Raw genomic sequence first — 14,623 nt, 5'->3', positions numbered from 1 at the left:
AGGAGCCTGGCCACTTTGAATATTGATGCTGCACAGTAGTTGTTATCATCTTCAGAGAGGCGCACGTGTGGATCATATTCGCTCATGCTTATTGAAATTGAAATTCTGCAGCTTAATTTGAAAAAAATGAACCAGGATAATAGAGATGAGCTTTCACATACTCCAGCCAGCAAAGTTAATTCTGTTTCACAGGATTGATATATGTTGTTACACAGTGCAATATTATAGAGCGTTGGTGTCAAACTCAAGCCCTGGGAGCAAGATACGGCTCACAAAATTATTTATTTTTAGGGCTGTACCAAACGATTTTTTCCCTCCCGATTAGTCTTTTTTAACGATTAGTTGACTAGTCAAATATTTTTTTTACTTTTTTAAAAAGATGTCCCGATCGATCGCGTCATTTTCAAAGTATCGGAATCTACAAAAAAATATCGGACATGCCTTTTGTTAATATATATATATGTATATATATATATATATTTTTTTTTTTATTAAATCGTTTTCTAATTGTATTAAACGTTATAGACAAAATGTCTTACACTCATCCAGAGTCTTTAGTTTTGGCTTAAAGTAGGGCGCGTTAACGGCGGTAATTAATTTTTTAATTTTTTGGAGCTTTTTTTAATTGGCTAAAGCCTTACTATCCCTCGCTCAACAATTAGAAATATCGTGGGACGCAATGTGGGGAAGAAAGGTAGCAGTTGATTTTTTTCTTAACTCCCAATGTTATTTCCCAACGCAGAGAAGATATATCAATTGGTGCCACTACACACAGTCATGGTTGCACTTCCCATCATGCATTTGGGCAGAACAGTTAAATGGCTACAGTATCATTTACTGAAAGCTCAACAAATACACTAGATGGCAATATTTAGTCACAATATACAAAGTCACATTTATCCTTTAAGAATTACAAGTCTTTCTATCCGTGGATCCCTCTCACAGAAAGAATGTTAATAATGTAAATGCCATCTTGAGGATTTACTGTCATAATAAACAAATACAGTACTTATGTACTGTATGTTGAATGTATATATTCGTCCCGAGTTTTATTCATTTTTTTCTTAATGCATTGCCAAGATGTATATGATTGGGAAAAATTATCGGGAATGATTGGAATTCAATCGGGAGCAAAAAAAAAAAGCAATCGGATCGGGAAATATCGGGATCGGCAGATACTCAAACTAAAACGATCGGGATCGGATCGGGAGCAAAAAAACATGAGCGGAACAATCCTACTTTTTTTTTCTTTCTTACTAATCGACCAATTAAATTTTTGTTGACAATTATTAATTCACAAAAACATGATTAAAGTACGAATAAACACATATCATAGACTTGATAATACTTGACATGACACGGGAAACGGGGCCTATCCGTTGGGGGCGTATTTTCAAAAACTTCAAATTCAAATACAGTGGTACCTCAATATACGATCACTTCGACACACGATCTTTTCTACGTCCAACGTAAAATTTGACTCACCATTTGTTTCTACATTACATTACATTATTACAGGAATTATTATTATTATTGCTATTATTATTGTTATTCTGATTTTTATTCACATTTGTTTTGCTCTTTGTAGTTACTATTTGCAATAGTAACAGCAGTATTTATTAAGGATTTAGTGTAGACTTTTTGACTGTGGAACGAATTAATGGGATTATAATGTGTTCTTATGGGAAAATCCTGCTTGACATAAAACCATTTCGACTTACAAACAAGCTCCTGGAAAGAATTAACTTCATATGTAGAGCTACCACTGTATTTTCAAAACCAAAGCTCCTACCGAATTAAAACCAAAAGCACCTACCTTATCCATATACGTATGGCTGCTCATGGAGATGAGCAGCGGCATAAAAAATTCAAAGTCGTTCCCTTATAAAATCCCGATTATTTTTTGTATAATTATAACAAAACTTAAAATGGCTATAAAGTTCACAGATTTTACACGAGATGCACAAAAATCACCAAATGCCGAGATAATGACCTATATTTTCAGGATCAATAGCAATATTTAACATATCATATACGTTTTTGACCAAAATAGCAACTTAATTTTTGGGGGTATTTACTGCAAGTTTTCAACAGCTAATAAATCACTCCATTTAACATCAGAAACTTAATACTTGAGGAAAACATGCTGAATCAATTATAAATAATGTATAAATACAGTATATTATTAATAAATTCTACATACAATCACAACTTATTATAGAATAGAATAGCCCTTTATTATCATTATACAGCTATACAATGAAATTGTGGAGCATCCCTTTACAGTGCAGGATAAATTAAAATCTCAAAAGTGACGTGCAAATATGAAATCTAAATAAACATACTGTAAATATAAAATGCGTGTGACATAGTCCTACAATTCAGGCAGTGCAAATAAACGATGTGGTGTTACCATTATGTGAGCCTCATCTTTCAACAACCACATAGGCTTTTTCTATGCCTTGCGTTTTCTGGTCACCTTGACTTGTACAAGTCCCTGTTCCTCGCCGTCTCCTTTCTGCCCTCCTCGACTCTGCTCCTTTTCCTGTCCTGCCGATCGGCCACTCCAAAGCCTTGTTCTTCCTCGCTTCTGAAGTCACATCCTTGAAGTTCGCACCAAAACAGTTGAAGAGTGACCGCCAGGAACTCCAGCAGGAACTCTTGTGGCACATCAGGGAGTCGCACAGCAACATTCCGAAGGACGCCATGTAGGCCATGGGGAGAGATGGCTGCTTGAGGACCACCCAGCCTGTCCCAGTGTCCCTGTGTTCCTCCTTGCTCGTAGTTGACGACCGCCATAAGCCCGACGCTCTGCAACTCGATCGAAGAATGCGCCAGCACCTTCTGGGTCAACTTGTAGACAGATTTGTACTTCTCCCACTTGGCCAGCACCTTCAGGCTTGAGAATCAGACCGTCCTCATCCTCTTGGGCTCCTAAAAAACACGTTTCTTTTGATTTGATTCATCATTTTTATAAAGTGACTAATGCTGGCCACTTACTTCAGCACCAGGACACCTGGGCAGCACCATACAGCCGTTGTTGGGAAAGCTGCTGTAGATGTTCTTCCAAAGGTGCATGGGGTCAGAGTAATTGAATATCTGCTTGTTGCCGTCGGCGTAGGAGTTGGTGCAGGACCAGGTGACATCTGGAAGCTCAAGGCTAGCGTAGTAGCCAGTATTGTTGGCATGGCTGTCAAAGCTTACTGAGTGGAAACACCGACAAAGAACTTTTTCCATTGAAAATTCTTGTGAATAAATGTCTAAATCCCTGAATTCTTTATAGATATGGACATAAAACAGTCTCGATTCTTGGTTAAAAGCAAAAGAAACTGTGCAGGTAGCATTTATTTTACATAAATATGTCGAATGTGCGGCTCGTCTTTAAGTTCACTGTGGCGCCACCTTACCACAAGTCCACAACAAAAAGTGCTTTTTACGTGAAATTCATACGAATAAATGCTTAAATTCCTGAATTCTTTATAGATATGGACGTAAAACAGTCTTGATTCTTTGTTGAAAGCAAAAAAAAACAAACAAACAAAAAAAAACGGGCAGTTTGAATTTACGTAAATATGTCGAAGAATGATTCTAGTCTGTTAACTCTTTGTCATCATAAGGGGGCTGTCACAATGGCTTTTTCCGTTGAAAATTCTTATGAATAAACGCTTAAATCACTGAATTCTTTATAAATATGGATGTAAAACAGTCTCAATTCTTGGTTAAAAGCAAAAACTGGGCATTTGGCAGTTATTTTACGTAAATATTGTAAGGTATGGTGCGGCTAATTTCTCTCATTGATTTTTTTTTTCGCAACGTTTCAAAATGCATGCATGGTACGAAAAATATAACTATTACCTTAAATCCTCGAACAAATCACTCCTGAGACAATCCTTCTTGTTAGTATGTCCAGCTTTCGTACTTTTTAATTGTAAATTCGGCTTTGTGCTCAAAAGCATCTATGAGAGTTTCACTCCCACCAACTTCTAATAAATGAAGCTGAGTCACACCGCCCCCTACGGGCAGGCGGGGCACAGTGAACGAAGGAGCTTTCAGGTCAAGTATTTAGATATCAATGCACATATATAACAATAATATATCACAAATAAACAATGAGGTCAAATGCTGAGGGAATTAACTAGTGCAAAATAAAGGGAATGTAAACAGATTCAGAAAAACTGTGACTGACACTTTTCCAAGAGGATTGTCTACATTGCTCTCAGCATTAGAGTGAGCACCAGCCGAGTAGATAAATAAATGTCATGTATCACTGGAGTCAAGTACGTGAAAAAAAATTAATGATGCACGTTGATACAACGGAGTATTAGGGCCAAATAATATTTTTTCTTTTTTTTTTTTTTTTTTTTTAAAAGACTGCAAGAACGTACTTGTGCTACGAGGAAAAAAAAGTCTCATTATAGGGGTAATGTAGCTGTGAGCCGCTACGTACTTTACATACATGTACCTCAGCCGGGAGCTACAACAAAGCATCAGTATAAATTCTTCTATTGATTATAATTGATGCAGATGAAGTAAAATAGGCTTTTTTATTTGTAAAACCGATTCAAAAACACAAGATGCTTTCAATATTGTTGATTTTAACGGAAGCGGCAACCCGCTACGTTTAGTACGTAGCTGCTTATTCAGCTACATTAGCCCCTAAAACTCCATCGTATGACGCACATAAAGGCAACGTCAATAAAAATGTCATTATATGGCCTTACGATCCGCCAGCTTGTTGTCTCCTGTCGTCTTGCAAAATTACGCGCTGCTGTGGTTTGCAAGCTCGGCATTGCAAAGACTGCATACGACAGTGACAACCTTCTTTGTTTCGTTTATTAAATCCATGCTTTTCTTTTTCATCCAACTCGCTTTTAACCGTCAGCGGGTTGTTGTGCTCATCAATTCATTTACGTCATCGACTCTGTCAACTATTTGGGACGGCTTTTTTTTTTCAAATTTTTCAAATTTATGGCCCGGAAAAGAAAAACAAAGATAATTGTATATGAACTCATCTATCTTGCTAAAATGCAACCCCTGGCTAAATTTACGGAATCACCAATCTCAGGGAATGTTCACTCAGTTTAACTGTGTGTCAAAAAAGAGCAGATTTATTGGCATGACCTCAAACTAAATTCATTTCAAATGGCAACTTTCTGGCTTTAGGAAACACCAAAAGTTGCTGTCAGTGGCACTGAAAAACAACATGACCATTCACTGCAAGTCCTCCCAGTTCCAAATGGATGGCCACTAATGAGTTAATTGGGCTAAATTTCCACTTTAAAAAATGAATGATGTTTATTATTTTCATCTCCAAATTGAAGCAGATCGAACTATATTTCTCCGTCGTCTACGGGGTACTTTCAGGTACCTAAAGCTTTTCTGATAAAAGTTCTCCAAGTTGATCTGCACAGAGAGATTACAATGATGGATTCTGCCACGGAGTAGGCGGCTCCGCTTGACACAGGAGCTTTGATCTGTCAATCAAAGCAGGAAATTAAAAGATATCAAGACTTTGCAAAGTCAAACTTCTCTGACTTCCAGTCGAAACTCATGAATTTAGTCACGTCCAAAGCTACAGTATATTACTTATATATTTTGAAAGATAATGCAATGCTTTTATAAATACACACAGCCCCCGCTTCTATGAATTATGAATGTGGAATGTTATTTGTTTACTCAGTGCGGGACAAAAAGATATACATTATTCATTAGCTGTGCCGGGACGGACAGCAAAGGAAAATGCAACAAGAGAAGTCACGCAAATCAAGACGAAACATTTTCCCGAAACTGTTCTGGCGGTAATGTGGCCACCCGCTTCTCACCCACCCGGCACGTGTTTTTGGTTTTTTGTCCATATAGTCCTGCGAGATGATTTCCGTCAAGCGCCAAGCGACGTGGTGGTCGCTGCAGGCGAGCCCGCCGTCCTGGAGTGTGTGCCACCTCGCGGTCACCCGGAGCCCGTGGTGTCCTGGAAGCGCAACAACGTCAGGGTCAACACCAAAGATGAACGCATCTCTGTGAGTCATGGCCAAATTTGAAACCACTGCCAATTAGATAAAATGCAGTGGTGTGTTGACATATGAGTTAGAGGCGTGCGGAATTTCCAATTCTTAGATTATTCGCGATTCGGCCGTGGAAGATTTGAGAACGATACACAAACATCCAAATTCCGATTATTGAATTGAACCAGGTAAAGCAGAAATCAACCACAGTCAGCGCGGTCTTCAGGACGCAATGAGGAACGGACCAGGAGTAAATATCATGTTCAACTCATGCCGCTATATATAAAAAAAAAACAATAATACCTGACTGCGGCTGTCAGCCGCTACAAACAGCGCCCAGTTGCTAGTTGCTACAAACATACGGCAACATACGGCTATGGTAGATATCCTATATATCTAGAACTAGATGTAAAAATGACAGATGACGGCCGTGTTAGATCATATACCAAGAACTAGATGTGAAATGACAGACTTTTGCGCGTTAGTAAACAGGATCTTAAAGCAGTAGAATTCTCTAGAAGGCTCTGTTGTTGCGAACCTAATTAGTTCTTATTTAGTAGACAGAAGGGAAATTATGGATTAACGGGAGCAATTTTAACAACTTTAACGTTTCATTCACTACATTAAATTAATTGAATGTAGTTTAAAGCTGCCGATACAGAATAAGGACTTGAGTATTTTATTTACTGTTTTTAACGGTTAACTTGATACTGAAATAGTAGTTTGTTTAGCCTGAGAGGATTTTTGAACAATTTGTGTACCAAATATTAAAAGCAGCAGGGGGGGGGGGGGGGGGGGGGATGTTGTGGTGCATCAATAATCGATTTATAATCGAATCAGAGCCTCAGGAGCTGCACGAGAAAAAAAGGGAAAAAATCTCAATCACTTACGATCTGATTTTATTCTCCTAATTTTAGGACTTAATTCTACCAACATTAAAAGAAAACATGCTAACACTTTAACTCTTTAACTGTCTGACCGTCATAATTACGACATGACACTGTCATGAACATTAATGAATGCTTATTACAGATAACATTACCTAACCCTAACACAGTTCCTAAACTCTAATCACAACCCAAAGGCATTTGAAACAATCTCAAAATTGCATCAAAAGAAACATAATTTACTGAATGACACTTAGCCCTTTTCATACACATATCCAGGGAAATTCCCGTGTAAGGTGACGCGGGATTTACTCGCGTCATTGCTTTCACACATGTAGAGATGTCCCGAGAATTACGTGGGTTGGACACTTTCACTGACTTGTCCCGTGTTGCCCACTGGCGCTCTCTGTGTGGGGAGCGCTGCTAACGCGATTTTATAACCCGGATATTACGTCATTTTTGGTCGGCATCGGCTGTCACAATGTTGAATCGTGTTTTGTTACAGAGGGCGCGTTCCCGACGTCGTAACTGCAGCCAATTCAAGCTTATCAAGACTCTATTTAAGCCCAGGCAATCCAAGAGAAGGGTGTCTAGATATTAACTTGCTGTGCGCCATTCGACACCTCTGCCGTCCTTGTTTTGAAATCCCCTTCGTTGTGCTGGTAGTTGAGTGTACAGTTTATCACAAAAGTGAGTACATTCCTAGCATTTCTGCAGATATTTAAGTATATCTTTTCATGGGACAACACTGACAAAATGACACTTTGACACAATGAAAAGTAATCTGTGTGCAGTTTATATAATAGAGTTAATTTATTTTCCCCTCAAAATGACCCAAAATATGGCCATTAATATCTAAACCCCTGGCAACAAAAGTGAGTACACACCTCAGAAACTACGTACATCCCTAAATGTCCAAATTGAGTACTGCTTGTCATTTTCCCTCCAAAATGTCATGTGACTCATTACAGGAGTGCTTTCAGCATTGCTGCAGAGATTGAAGGGGGGGGGGGGGTCAGCCTGTTAGTGCTCACTCTACATCAAATTGGTGTGCATGGCTGTCACCCCAAGAGGAAGCCTCTTCTTAAGGTGGTACACAAGAAAGCCCGGAAACAGTTTGCTGAAGACATGTCAACAAAGCACATGGATCACTGGAACCATGTCCTATGGTCTGATGAGACGGGCAGGCTTTCTTGTGTATTGTCTTCAGAAGAGGCTTTCTCCTGGGGTGACAGCCATGCACACTAATTTAATGTAGAATGCGGCGTATGGTCTGAGCACATACAGGCTGACCCCCCACCTGTTCAATCTCTGCAGTAATGCTGACAGCACTCCTGTAACGAGTCACATGACATTTTGGAGGGAAAATGACAAGCAGTACTCAATTTGGGCATTTAGGGAACCACATAGTTTCTAAGTGATGTACTCACTGTTGTTGCCAGGGGTTTAGATATCAATGGCTATAGTTTGAGTTATTTTGAGGGGAAAATAAATTAACTCTATTATATAAGGTGCACACAGACTACTTTTCATTGTTTTAAAGTTTAATTTTGTCAGTGTTGTCACATGAAAAGATATAATTAAATATCTGCAAGAATGCGAGGTGTGTACTTACTTTTGTGATACACTGTATTTGTTATGTTGTCTTATCCGCTCTCTGGCTACCGCTTACGTTAGTATTATTGATCCCCGTCGACTTACTGTCACGAACCCATTGTGTTATTTCCCCTTTTCCGCAATCACGTGTATTTTTGTTTGTATTTAATAAACCCTTGAACGCTTCCCTCCATTGTTTTTTGCTTTGAGGTACAACCTTGTTTCCGCAGTAGCGGACCCTAACATCAGCAACAAAATAAACCATACATTTCCAAAGATGGACGATGGACTCTCTTCCTCGGCTCTACGATCCCCGAGCAATTTAATTCGTTATGTTATCAGTTTAATTTAGCTATTTCCAGCCAGCTATGTTGATAATTGGGATGTTTGTTTGCCGCTTTTTGTCTTACTGCGAAGAAAGAGGAAGTGACGATCGGCCTACCATGATATTTACGTCATCAGCCATCGTGCTGTGACCCGGGAATTTAACGCCTGCTTTCACGCACACCGCATCCCAGGAAAGTCCCAGACATGATACTAAGGCGCGACCCATGAAATATCCACCTAATCTCTATGTCAGTCGACCTTAAAAATTGTGTTCACATATAAGGCTGCACGTTTAAATCACATGATTTTACCGGTATTTTGGCGTGTGAAAGGGGCTAAATGACATCTGTCAAAAGTCCTCATTCATATTCATGACATGTCATAATTATGACAGTCTTAAGACACCACGTTTAAGTTAAGTGTAACCAAAAAATATTAAGAAAAAACACAACCATTTTGGATGAAATTCCATTTATTCCCCAAAAGTTAGAGGCCATCGCTTGTTCGACTTTATTTTGTTATTATTTATTTATTTTTATTTTTTTTTACCAGTTTGTGTGTTTGTGTCTTGCGGTGTTTTGCTTCATTAGTGATGTATGCGTGGTCTGTGTGAAATAGAAGAAAGACCTGCTCATGATACAGCCAATCACAACTTTGGAATTATGTGAAAGTCCAAGCGTTTACCTTTTGTTCTTATACCAGATGGCATTTAATAAGATTAATCGAACTGTTATTTTTGCTCTGGCTGAGATGTATTGATTGATGTACCTGTACTAAAAAGCTCAAATAAAAAGATGTTTAAAAAAAAAAATAATAATAAATACAGCTTTATTGTTGTAATATTAAGATTTTTTTTCCATTGAATTTTACTATTTTGTGGTTGTCGTTGTTGTTACAATCACATCCTCATCACAAATTATTTCATTAAACATGAACTCATTTTATTATTAAAATATTTTCAAATATTTTATATACTATTTTTATATTAAAAAAAAAAAATACATTATGGCTTTGCTCTTGAAATATGATGACATTTTCCTGCAATGGTGTGTTTTTTTCTGTAATGCAGTTTTATGGCATATAGAATTATGACTTTGTTTTTCACTTGTATGAAATAACGCTCTCAAGACTCAATTGAATTGGGGTTTTTTCTCAGTCAGAAATCCTGCTCAGATAGGAAAGGTGTCTTTACGAGTAGCTAGTAACACTGTTATTTTTAGGTGCGCGGGGGCAAGCTTATGATCTCGCACACCAGAAAAGGTGACGCGGGCATGTACGTGTGCGTGGGCACCAACATGGTGGGGGAGCGCGACAGCGACCCCGCTGAGCTGGTGGTGTACGAGCGACCCGTGCTGGTGCGCAGGCCCGTTAACCAGGTGGTAATGGAAGATGACACCGTCGACTTCCTGTGCGAGGTCCACGGCGACCCTCCTCCCACTGTACGATGGCGGCGAGAGGATGGTGAACTACCCCGAGGGAGGTAGGGAACAAAAAGCAATGTCTTATAGGTACAGTGTATCACAAAAGTGAGTACACTCCTCGCATTTCCGCAGATATTTAAGTACATCTTTTCATGGGACAACACTGACAAAATGACACTTTGACACAATGAAAAGTAATCTGTGTGCAGTTTATACAGTATAATAGAGTTAATTTATATTCCTCTCAAAATAACTCAAAATATAGCCATTAATATCTAAACCCCTGGCAACAAAAGTGAGTACACCCCTGAGTGAAAGTTGTCAATATTAACATACAGCATGTCAACTGTCAATTATTTGTGTGTATTGAGTTTCACAGGTTGCCACTGGAATGCTCTTCCACTCCTCCATGACGATGTTGCGGAGCTGGCGGATATTTGAGACTTTGCTCACCTGCACCTTCAGCTTGAGGATCCCCCAAAAATGTTCTATTGGGTTCAAGTCTGGAGAAATGCTTGGCCATCGCCTTTAGCCACAGCCTCTTCAGTAAAGCTGTGGTCATCTTGGAGGTGTGTTTGGGGTCATTTTCATGCTGGAACACGGCCCTACGACCCATTTTCTGGAGGGAGGGGATCATGCTCAGCTGCAGTATTTCACAGTACATGTTGAAGTTCATGTTTCCCTCAATGGAATGTAACTCTCCAACACCTGCAGCACTCATGCAGCCCCAGACCTTGACATTCCCACCACCATGCTTGACTTATCTTTGTACTCCTCACCTGTTCGCCACCACAGATGCTTGAGACCATCGGAACCAAACAAATTAATCTTCGTCTCATCAGACCGTAGGACATGGTTCCAGTAATCCATGTGCTTTGTTGACATGTCCTCAGCAAACTGTTTGCAGGCTTTCTTGTGTACCGTCTTCAGAAGAGGCTTCCTCCTGGGGTGACAGTTGGCACACCAATTTGATGTAGAGCGCGGCGTATGGTCTGACCACTAACAGGTGGACCCCCCACCTCTTCAATCTCTGCAGCAATGCTGACAGCACTCCGGCGATGATCTTTTAAAGAAAGCAATTGGATGTGACGCTCAGCACGTACGCTTAGATTTTTTGGACGACCAACCTGAGGCCTGTTCTGAGTGGACCCTGCTCTTTTAAAACGCTGGATGATCTTAGCCACTGTGCTGCAGCTCAGTTTCAGGGTGTTGGCAATCTTCTTGTAGCCTTGGCTATCTTCATGTAGCGCAACAATATGTCTTTTAAGATCCTCAGAGACTTCTTTGCCATGTGGTGCCATGTTGGAACTTTAAGTGACCAGTATGTGAGAGTGTGAGAGCTGCACTCCAAATTTGAACACACCTGCTCCCTATGCACAACTGGACCTAGTAACACTAACGAATCACATGAGATTTTGGAGGGAAAATGACCAGCAGTACTCAATTTGGACATTTACGGATGTAGTTTCTAAGGGGTATACTCACTTTTGTTGCCTGGGGTCTAGATATTACTGGCTATATTTTGAGTTATTTTGAGGGGAAAATAAATTAACTCTATTATATAACCTGCACACAGACTACTTTTCATTGTGTCAAAGTGTCATTTTGTCAGTGTTGTCCAATGAAAAGATATAATTAAATATCTGCAGAATTGCGAGGGGTGTACTCACTTTTGTGATACACTGCATGTACCACTTAGAGAGGCTATGTTCAAAACTTTTAACTACTATGGTCGAAATCAATTTCCCAGCTGCTTGTTGCTAGGCTGTTTGCAATGTTCAATACTAATTGCCCCAAAGCCAAGTAAACATTGGGATCTTGATTTACAAGCTGTCGCTCATTTGACTTTTTGGTTTCACCTGTGAGCAAATATTTAAGAAAAGAGTAATGAAACTCTGTCTCTCTGGCAATCCATAATAATTTGGGATTTTATTATTAATTTTTTTTCACACAAAAATTACAACTTTAATTGAAAAAAAAAAGAACAAGAGTCTAAAAAAATAACTTTTCTAATAACCAAACAAATGATACAGCCTCAAGATTCAAATAAAAATATATTTCATTTTTTTTCTAAGAATGATAAACACTGTACATTATTCTTAGAAATAGCTTTTGCACTGCAAAAACAAATAAATAAATAAAATTAACTTTTTGTTTTTAAATACAATTTATAGAGTTGTCTAATAATGACTTTTTAACCGATAATCGATATCCCGATATTCCCAACTTGAAAAATCCAATACCGATATCAAGTAGTCATGTACTTGACATATTATGGCTAATTGTCTTGTGATTTAATCATTAATGTATTGACATGACACATTTCCCATTCACTGCGTCACGCCTTTCCGAAGGGGGCCGTCCAACACTCCGCTTCATTTTTTAGCAGTTGGTCACATGCAGCGATCTGACGCCGGATTTAGGTTGAAAAAGTACGAAAGCTGTACTGCATACAAACAGAAAGGATTGTCTCAGGAGTGATTTGTTCGAGGATTCAAGGTAATTAATATATTTTCGTACCATGCATGCATTTTGAAATGTGAAAAAAATCACTGGGAGAATTTAGCCGTTACAGCATTGGCATTATACTTCGCAATATTTACGTAAAATATATACTACCTGCCTGGCTTTTTTTGCTTTTAACCAAGAATCGAGACTGTTTTACGTCCATGTCTATAAAGAATTCAGGGATTTAAGCATTTATTCACAAGAATTTTGAAAGGAAAAAGCTCTTTGTTTACGTATGGCGGCCGCTAATTTCCTTACTGACTAGCCTCATAGTTTGCAATATTTACGTAAAATATATGCTACCTGCACGTTTTTTGTTTTTTTTTTGCATTTAACCAAGAATCAAGACTGTTTTACGTCCATATCTATAAAGAATTCAGGGATTTAAGCATTTATTCACAACAATTTTTAACGGAAAAACCTCTTTGTCTGTGTTTCCACTCGGTCAGCTTTGACAGACATAGGCCCCCTATGAATCGGCCCCGCGCCCCGTCAGTCAGCTTTGACAGAGATAGGCCCCCTATGAATTGTTACATTATGAAGTCTATGTCACAACTTCAATGTTTTCCAAATAAACATTCTGTGAAAAATAAAAGAACAACTTCAACTGAAGTTATGCAAAAAATGCCTATGTTGCACAATTATTGACGTGATAAGTATAACTTCTGTGCAAAGCTGTTACCAGCCCTTGAACAAAGCCAGAAGGCTTCTACATTCACTTTGAAGGCAACATGCATAATGACCCAAAACCGATAATGAAAAACTGGTGTCGATATTATCCGATATAATTAGAAAATGCTTCATCGGTCTAAATTATCGGACATTTCTAATGATTTCCTTTTTAAAATGTTGAATATCCTTTAAAAAAAAAAAAAAAAAAAACTCATTTTGCATTGATAAAAAGAATTCCAGTAAAGATAACTTCCATAATAAAGATATTGAGTCCTCCAGTGTCCTCAGGAGTGAAAAACGATCCTTTTCAAAATAAATAATTCTTTTTCTACAAACAAAAAGGAAACAAAAATAACTTTTTGCTGTTGTTATTGTTGGTGATGATTTCCTTTAAAAAAAAATACTTGAAAATAATTTTACAAAATCACTTTTTTGCCTCCAAAACAATGTAACGTTCTTTTTTTTAACTTAACTTGTTCTTAACAGACTGAAGGAAATGTCCACATGTGACTTAGAAGACGTGCACTGCATGAGTAGTTGATGAATACGAATGTGTGGATCAGTGAGCTGACATAAATTAATAAAGAAGATACTATAAGAGGATTCATTAGTCGGCAGAATTATCCTATGACTGATTTCCTCCCCGCTTTTTTGTCCAACTCAATATGTAGTATACTTAGCTAATCCTATTAAATAATTATGGATTTCCTCACTTTCTAGTTTAGTTAATATGAGATTAATTGCAGGGGATTAGGTTAACGTATCAACTAAATGACTTTCCATACCTGGCCCAAAAAAGTCTTCTGTTCACTGGCTGGGGTTCTAAAACTAATTCATATGTTTACATTTACTACATTTGCCTTATTCATTTGTTAGGTTTGAGATTCGCAATGGCAACAGCCTACGTTTATTCCGCGTGAAAGAACAGGACGAGGGGACGTACACCTGTACGTCGGAGAACAGCGTGGGCAAGACTGAGGCCTCGGCCATGCTGCAGGTGCACGGTGAGAGCAACTGCAATGTACCATGCATTTTGTATAGTGGCACAAGTACAGCAAACAATCAAGCGTGCATGGAAACGCTGGACCACTGGTGGGGATACCGCCATGCAGCAGGTGCACTGTATTCAGCCCACTAGAGCATATGATTTGGACCAAATGCAATTCTATAAACATATAACTCCACAGGTTATCAAATGTCATCAAATTAG

General features: G+C 38.6%; 1 protein-coding gene across 1 annotated transcript in view; it reads left to right on the top strand.

The window, feature by feature from the left end:
* LOC130917147 (roundabout homolog 2-like) overlaps positions 1 to 14,623 on the top strand; it is a 115,876-nt gene that overhangs the window by 46,086 nt on the left and 55,167 nt on the right. The window contains exons 3-5 of the mRNA XM_057838251.1: positions 5,860 to 6,017; positions 10,033 to 10,292; positions 14,290 to 14,417. Coding sequence (XP_057694234.1) covers positions 5,860 to 6,017; positions 10,033 to 10,292; positions 14,290 to 14,417 — 546 coding nt within the window. The remainder of the gene's footprint in view (positions 1 to 5,859; positions 6,018 to 10,032; positions 10,293 to 14,289; positions 14,418 to 14,623) is intronic.

Source organism: Corythoichthys intestinalis, chromosome 6, assembly GCF_030265065.1.
Source record: "Corythoichthys intestinalis isolate RoL2023-P3 chromosome 6, ASM3026506v1, whole genome shotgun sequence".
NCBI lineage: Eukaryota > Metazoa > Chordata > Actinopteri > Syngnathiformes > Syngnathidae > Corythoichthys > Corythoichthys intestinalis.
Note: the sequence above shows the minus strand (reverse complement) of the source record. Positions and strands in the feature narration are given on the sequence as shown.